Genomic DNA, 8,151 nt, shown 5'->3' on the forward strand with positions numbered 1-8,151 from the left:
TCTCTGTTGAGACCAGCCTGGGACCCCTGCAGGCAGGGCATGCTTTTACAGGCAGATGGGATAGGACTGTGGGCAGGCAGGAAGCAGATCTAGTGTGACCACCCATCCCTAATTGGGCGAGACAGTCCTCAAATGCAAAAATCAAGTCCCAGTCCCAGGCTGAATGATTCTGGACAGCATTTGTCCTGGATTTTCCATTTTTCATTTCATTTTGCCTTTCCATTTTTAAAAAGTGGTTGCCCTAAGCAGATTGCAGCTCTGCCCCAGGTCCCTACCCATCCATCTTGCTCCTGGATGCCACTCCCTACCTGTCCACCCACACCCTCATCCCATTTGCATGGCTGAGCATGCCCACTCTAAGAAAAGGGTGGGCAATTATTTGGGCTGGAGGGCCACTTAAGGAGTTTCAGTGATCTGTTGCAGGCTTGGAGGTGGGGGTTTGCTGACAAGGCCCAATGCAGTGCGGGGAGGGTGGTTATGCTAACCCAGTCCAGCACAGTGGGGAGGCAACTGGGGGCACCAGACAAAGCAAGTGGGCAGGTGGGGTCTCTGTTGAGACCAGCCTGGGACCCCTGCAGGCAGGGCATGCTTTTACAGGCAGATGGGATAGGACTGTGGGCAGGCAGGAAGCAGATCTAGTGTGACCACCCATCCCTAATTGGGCGAGACAGTCCTCAAATGCAAAAATCAAGTCCCAGTCCCAGGCTGAATGATTCTGGACAGCATTTGTCCTGGATTTTCCATTTTTCATTTCATTTTGCCTTTCCATTTTTAAAAAGTGGTTGCCCTAAGCAGATTGCAGCTCTGCCCCAGGTCCCTACCCATCCATCTTGCTCCTGGATGCCACTCCCTACCTGTCCACCCACACCCTCATCCCATTTGCATGGCTGAGCATGCCTTGCCCCCTAGGCTCCCAGGCAGGACTCCATGGAGACCCTGCCTGTCCACCCTCTCTGTCCAGCACCCCCAGTAGTGGGTACAGGGCAGACTGGAAGTGGCAGCAGGGCAGAGAGTCTGGCCACCATGCCGCTCTTACCCCACCATGCCCTTGGGGTGATGAAACTGGCAGCATGTGCCATGGCCCAGGCTGCCTCCCAAACCTGGACCAGGCAGGGCCAATGGACCCACTGCACACTGGATTTAGCCAGGGGGCCATATTTTGCCCACCCCTGCTCTAATATGAGCCTATGAGTCACCACATGAGGAGCTTGCTATGATTCATGGGTGGAACCTGCCTGGGCAGAGAGGGCCTGGTGTCTAGGGGGAACGATCACATTTCTTCCATCCTACTGAGCACCAACAGCTTCCAGGCTTCCATGGTCATTGCTGCTCGGATAGGGGCAGTAGTCCATGACACAGGGGGCAGAACTGCCTAGGTGTGATGGCTCAGATCTGCATCTGGCTGCGCACCTTCCATGTCCCCTTGTGCCCCAGCCTCTGAGTGTGCAAGTGGGTAGTTTTTGTATTGCATCTGCAGTCTGCCTTTTATCCCATGTGCTGTCAAGAATGAAACCCTCATCCCAGTTGCTGCCAAAATCCTCTCATTCCTATGATGGGTGCATTTGGAAAGTGCAAGGACAGAAAGATTTGTCTTGCTGAGGATGGAGTTTTCATTACAAGCCTAGGAAACAGCCAGAATGGGGCATTTCTCTAACACTTCCTCTGTCCTGGAAAGTGAAGCATGTTGAAAAACAGGTCAGCTCGTGAGTTGTGAGTCTGGGCAGATACACATGCACACTGGGGCAGATTGTACTTGAAATCAAGTCAGCAGGTGGCAGTTAGCCCAGCCATACACATTCTTTCCTGATTCCAGCTTGTCATAGCTGGGAGCTCTGTGGAAGAGGTAAAACACAAAGTTATCGCCCCCCCTTGCTTTCCTGCCTCTCCCCCAAGACACGTGGCTGGTAGAGGCAGTCAGAGCATAGGCTGGAATTGGATTTTGCTCAGTTACTGTATGCCTCTAGCCTGGCAGCAGAGCTAGCCTGACCTGCCCACTCAGTGCCACCTGGATATATGCCAGTATGGCCACACTGGAGTCACAGCCACTGGTCAGGGATAATCTAGGCACAGCTATGCCTATGTTGTACTATGGATATTTGCCATGCCTCTGGGCTTCACTGCTTGTCACCCACTACCTCCCCATTTCCTGCTACATGTGTCAGTGTGTTTTTCAGCCTTCCCAGAGGCATTGAGTGTTGGTTACAGCCAAGGCAGGGAAATTTGATTGAGCTGTGCTGATGCTCTAACCAAAACCGGAGGTTCCTGGCTAGCAGCGTCTTGCCCTTCTGTTCAGGGTCAGACCGATGCCATATTTGGGGTTAGAAAGGAATTTTACACCATGGTCAGATTGGTATGGATTATGGGGGGTGGGGGGTGTCCTTCCTCTGTAGCAGGGGCATGGCCCTCTAACCAAGAACATTGTGATTATATATTGACAACATTTTAGAGAAGCAGGACATTGGCTGCCATGGTTCACATGCTGTACCTGTAGCAAGTTAGGGTTATAGGTGTGTGTTGTGTCAGGGTTGACAGCAGTCTTATGTGGAGTTTAGATTATGGTTTGTATGGCGTGATTTGGATAGGGACGGCCCTGCCTCAGGCAGGGGGTTGGACTACTGAATAACCCATGGAGGTCCCTTCCAGCCCTACGTCTCTATGACTATGACTCCCTGTAGCAGTCTCAAGCAGATCTGTAAGTGGACACAGAAAGGTGCCCGAGTGGATGACTGGATTTGAAGAGTTCAAGGAGACAGGAGGGCAAAGTGGTGCTCAGGAATGTCATGGCAGGGCATACAGCCTTTGCCATGGAGACAGTCCCTTAGATCTCTATTTCTCTCCTCGCAACACCAGCTCCAGCCCAGCCTGAGAAGGGGCAATGACACCTCGGTGACTGAATTCTTCCTGGTTGGATTCTCTCTGTCCCTACAGCTGCGCTATGTCCTGTTTACTGTCCTTCTCCTCATCTACATCATCACGCTGATGGCCAACGTGCTCATCTTGATGGCCATTGGGCTAGACAGTGCCCTGCACACCCCCATGTACTTCTTCCTGTTCACCTTCTCGCTCTCTGAGACCTGCTACACCTTTGTCGTCATCCCCAATATGCTGGCCATGTTGCTGTCCAAGGGCAAACTCATCTCCTTGCCTGCCTGTGCCCTGCAGATGTTCTTCTTTGGGACCCTTGCCAGTACCAACTGCTTCCTGCTGGCAGTGATGGGCTATGATCGCTATGTGGCCATCTGCCACCCCCTGCGCTACCCAGTGCTGATGAGCCCATGTGCCTGTGCCGGCCTGGTGGTTGCCTGCTTCCTCAGTGGTGTCCTGTTTTCCATTGTAATAGTTTACCTCATATTCCACCTGTCATACTGTGGCCCCAACACAATCAACCATTTCTTCTGTGACACCTCCCCGGTGCTCCAGCTGGCCTGCACTGACAGCAGCCTCCCAGAAGGTGTTGTGTTCCTTGCTGGCATACTGTTCCTTGTCATGGCGCTACTACTGATTCTGATCTCCTACATCCTCATCCTTACTGCCATCTTCAAGATCTCCTCGGCCAAGGGCCGGCACAAGGCCTTCTCTACCTGTGCTGCCCACTTGACTATAGTCATTGTGCATTACAGCTGTGCTGCCATAGAATACCTAAGGCCCAAATCCATCCACTCACCAGAGCAGGACAAGCTCATTGCCATATCCTACACACTCTTCACTCCCCTGCTCAACCCCATGGTGTACAGCCTGAGAAACAAGGACGTGAGATGGGCCCTTCAAAGAACAATGGCCAAGTTATTCTTCCCCCAGAGGTTATAACAGCAACCAGAGTCCCACTGTCAGTCACACCAGTCCTGCCTGTACCCAAGGCTCCAAAGTGAAATTTTGGACAAGTCTGCGGTGCTGCTGCAAGGTTAAATACTACCATTCAAGGGGTACTAGTGTGTCGGAGCAGATTCAACAGACTCAATTAATTGAGAAACAAGCTTTAGTTCAAGCACCCCTGCCACCATTTTTCAGTGTGGGGATGCTGATACACGAGATGCAGCAGCACTCCATGTGGATCTTGGAACCACTCTAATTAAAGCACTGCCCCCCCATACTCCTAGAGCAGGTGTAAACATGCTTTAAGGATGCCTGTAGACATATAGGGATGCTGCTCTGACATGCTGTAATTTTAGCAAGTCAAAGCAGACTCGATTAATCAAGTCTGTTGGAGCGTGCTAATTAATATTCTCCAGCAGCCTCCACATCTTGTGTATTCAGTGTCCCCACACTTCAAAATGGTGGCAGAGTGCTTTTTGGCTCATTGAACAAGTTTTAGTTAAAGTGCCCTGCTGCCATTTTAAAGCATGGGGACGCTGAATACACGAGACACTGTGGGTGCTTTAATTAGAGCAGCTATTGGAGCCGCTCTATCCCCGGAGCGCATGTAAAGACACCCTAACGTACTAAGTACACTGCCTGTTTGGAGAGTGAGATAGTTCATGTTGTAGAAACTCCTGCCCAGGACAATAGAGTACCTAGCATGGCCTGAATGGCCTGAGGATTGTCCTGGACCTGGTTGCAGATGCAGGGGCAGGGAGGGGGAGTGTTCAGGAAACTTTGTGAGGCAGGCTGTGAGTGGAAGTAGAGGAGAGAGCTCTTGGGGCACAGGACTCACTGGAAAGGCAGGCTGGCATGTGTGAGCAGGGAGCTTCCTGCTGCTGTGTGACCCTGCTGCATCCGGGGAATTGGGCCTGTGTGCACTATTGCCATAAATAAACCAGGTTGCACCAACATAACACCTGACTCAGTGTCTGTTTGTCCTACTTATGGAAACAACCTGGGAAAGGCCTCCAGTTCTGATAAGTGGCCTGATCCCCAAAGGTCACACTGTCATTGTCATAATGGAGCAGGCTCCAGGCCATGACACATGATTTAGTGCTGCAGACAGAGGGAAATTCACTCCATGCGGAGAGATAGCAGTAGGCCAGACACCATGCAGCTCACAGCCCACTCCACAGGGCTGGACCCCTCAGGGGAGATGAGAGCCGTGCTGCCCAATGAGATCCTTTTCTCAGAGCTGAAACCCTCACTCTGTACAGGACTCTTGTGGAGAGATTGGTGTCTAGGAATGGGCCACTTGTGTGCTGTGCAAGGAACTGCCTGAGCTACTGGTAGAAGATAACAAACAGAGCAGGGAGGCCTAAATCCTGCACCTCAAAGTTAATATGATCTAGGCTCAGCCACCAACTCTATCCTGGCACTGGAGCCTAATGAGTGTGGTCTCTCACAACAGAACAGAGAGATGCTTGCTTATACCAATACATACACCCAAGGCCCAAGAGCCAAGGGAGGAGGAGTGTAATATATTATATTGCTGCCTCATATTGGGACAGAAGCATGAGAGGGAAGGGCATAGGCTGTGTGAGCTGGGGTGGTCACTTGCCATGTCCCTATAAACCCTTTCATTCCAATAGGCTAGTACCACAGCATGCAAACTGACAATCTGGTGCCTACATCCCTGTGCTCGTAGGGCTTCAATGGGCCTTGTGCTGCAGGCAGCCAGGGTGGCAGCTTGGGGGATGCAGGCCTGGTGCTGGGCCCTCCCAGGGGAGAAGGGAGAGACCTCTGCCTTGTGCTGGGCCCAGGGGCAATGGCACTTTTCCTTGCTGTCATGGAGGCCTTGGAAAATCCCCTCACAGCCAAAGATCCAAAGCCTGGTTAAAGCTGCTGGGTGTGTTAACCACTGTGCTTTCAGGCAGTGAGATTACTTCTGACCTAACAACTAAATAAAGGGATGGGGAGTGTTTGGGAAACAGTCGGAGCAGGCTGTGAGTGGAAGCAGGGGGCAGAGCTGCTGGGGCATAAGACTGGCTAGAAGAGCAGGCTGTACATGTGTGAACAGGGAGCTGCCTGCAGCTGTGTGAGCTTGCTGTGTCCAGGGAAATGGGCTGGTGTGTGCAACTGCTGTGAATAAACAGATTGCCTCAACATCATGCCTGACTTGCAGTGTCCATTTCTCCAGATGGGAATAACCCAGCAAGGCCTCCAGTGCTCATGAACCCACCTGTAATAGAACCAAAAAGCATAGAGAAGTCACTCCTGTGACCTCCTGAAAGGGGCCTCAGGAGATCACAGGAGGTCAGCAACCCAAAGCAAAGGTGTAGGAAGGGCAGAGCCCCCAGGGCCCAAACCTCAGCTCTTGGGCAGCTCTGGCTCCAGCCACAGGAGCCCAGGGGGATGAGAAAGATGGCGAGGAAGCCGGGTCTAGATGTGCAGAAGGCTTTTCAGAGTCACCTTTCCAGGGACAGCCATTCAAGCCTCCCCTCATTGTGCCCAAGGAAACCGGCCCTAATGCACTGGCTTTCTCCTTGCCTCCCAGCCCTTCATCCCAAGGCAGGGCAGGGAATTTCCTTGTCCAGAGGACTCTGCAATTTCTTTCTTTCAGCAGAAAGTGGGCTCTTGCCAAGGGCACATCTGCTTCTTGGCCAGGGGACAGTAGATATGAAGCAAGCCATTGTTTTGCTGTAAGTGTGGGGAAGATGAGCGTGTAGCCACAAAGTGCCAAAATGCAGACAATCCCATTTTAGTTGAAGCCTAGTTGGGAAGTCAGGAAAGGAGTAGGGTCAAGGGAGTAAAGTCACCCAAACCCTGAAAATTTGAAGACTCCAATATAGCCAGGCTCACCACTTCAGATCCCTCAGGGATTAGCAGGACCCCAAGCAGAGGTCTTGGTGAAAATAGAAGGGATAGGGTGTCCTGCTGTCTTTGAAAGTGGGTTGCAGGTAACCATCATTTTAAAGTCATTTTACAATTAAAACCTGAGACATTTACCCACTATCATTGACTGTCTGATCTAAGCAAAAAGGAATACCCTTATAACAGGTATGTCATAAGCCAACTGGAATTTCCAGAGGAAACTGTTGGGATTAAGAAAGAAGTACCCAGTGTTGGATTGATGTGCCCAGACCCCAAGAGAATTTGAGGCATCTGTGGTAACAGGGACTAACTCCAGGCTTTTCAAGGTGCTGGCCCAGTATTGTAAATAAAAAGCAGGGGAGTGCTATTTTAATACCCTGAACATGCATTCACCTTGTTTACTGGCCTATAGAAAAATTGAGAAGACCATTGAAAGCAGTGTCTGGGATGTTAAGGTATGAGGGGCTGACTCCTATGGCAGTACCTGCCACAAGTGAAAATCAGTTGCTTGCCACTAGCACTTGTCTGAACCAGAACAGTGATAAACTGGTTCTGGTAGAGCAGCCATATGCAAGGGTTACTAAAAGTGATCCCGGTCCTTACAGGTATTACTACATTACTGGAGGTTTGTATTCAGGTGTCAATCCTGGTAATACATGAGTATACCACAGACCTTACAATAAAACCTGGGCAAAAGGTAGCAGACCTTTTGGAAACTGCTGGTGTCACAGACCTTCAGTGTGAGACTGAAGCATCAGATAGACCCTAAATGGTTTAATTTTGGAGATTCACCAGTGCCTCCGGAGTGGAAAGACTGCTTGAGGAAGAAACTCCATGAGAGATCCAAAGTGTGTTCACTACATTAGGATGTACTACATTAGGCTTTTTCACCCTCCACCTTTTAGAGAAACTTTCAAAAGATTGTTTTCACCACATTGGAAGATATGTGATGCCATCTTCAGGAGTCAATAGACAATGGCATCATCACTGAAGCCCGTATCCCTTTGGCATCGTGCATTGTCATTGTCCCCTGAATACTTGTACTGTAAGTCTGGCAACAGATGTTGCCTATGTGCCATCATCCATGCCCTTTGTCACACCACAAATGCTTTTGTTTGTGGCCACAACAAAAAGTAGTAATAATATGTGCCACTTTTTTCATTGCAGACATCTATTTGCTTTATAGCTTTTGAGGCCCTGGTGAGGGCTCTGGTGAGACCTGGCCCTGGGACAGACCTCTGCTCAGAGCCATGTGGGGAGGAGGATGTGAGGGTATCAAGGTCTGGCCTGCTTTCAGACCCCCATCCACCCTCATTCTGGGTCTACTGAAGGAGATGGTGCCTTTGCTGGGTGTTGGGGTTCTGGGTTCAGGAAGCGAAGTAGCTCAGTGCAGCATGGGGCCCTGGAGAGCCTCACAAATCATGGCCATATCTGCCACTAGTGAGTCAAGCTGGGGCTGGGGCTGGGGCTGGGGCTGGG

The 8,151-nt window shown here is 50.9% G+C and overlaps 1 protein-coding gene across 1 annotated transcript in view; it reads left to right on the plus strand.

The window, feature by feature from the left end:
- The first annotated feature begins 2,964 nt into the window (after positions 1–2,964).
- Positions 2,965–8,151, plus strand: part of LOC106722909 — an 11,374-nt gene continuing 6,187 nt past the window's right edge. The window contains 1 exon segment of the mRNA XM_025191849.1: positions 2,965–3,800. Coding sequence (XP_025047634.1) covers positions 2,980–3,800 — 821 coding nt within the window. The 5' untranslated portion in view covers positions 2,965–2,979.

The sequence above is a fragment of the Alligator sinensis genome, unplaced genomic scaffold (genome assembly GCF_000455745.1).
Source record: "Alligator sinensis unplaced genomic scaffold, ASM45574v1 scaffold909_1, whole genome shotgun sequence".
Taxonomy (NCBI): Eukaryota; Metazoa; Chordata; order Crocodylia; family Alligatoridae; genus Alligator; species Alligator sinensis.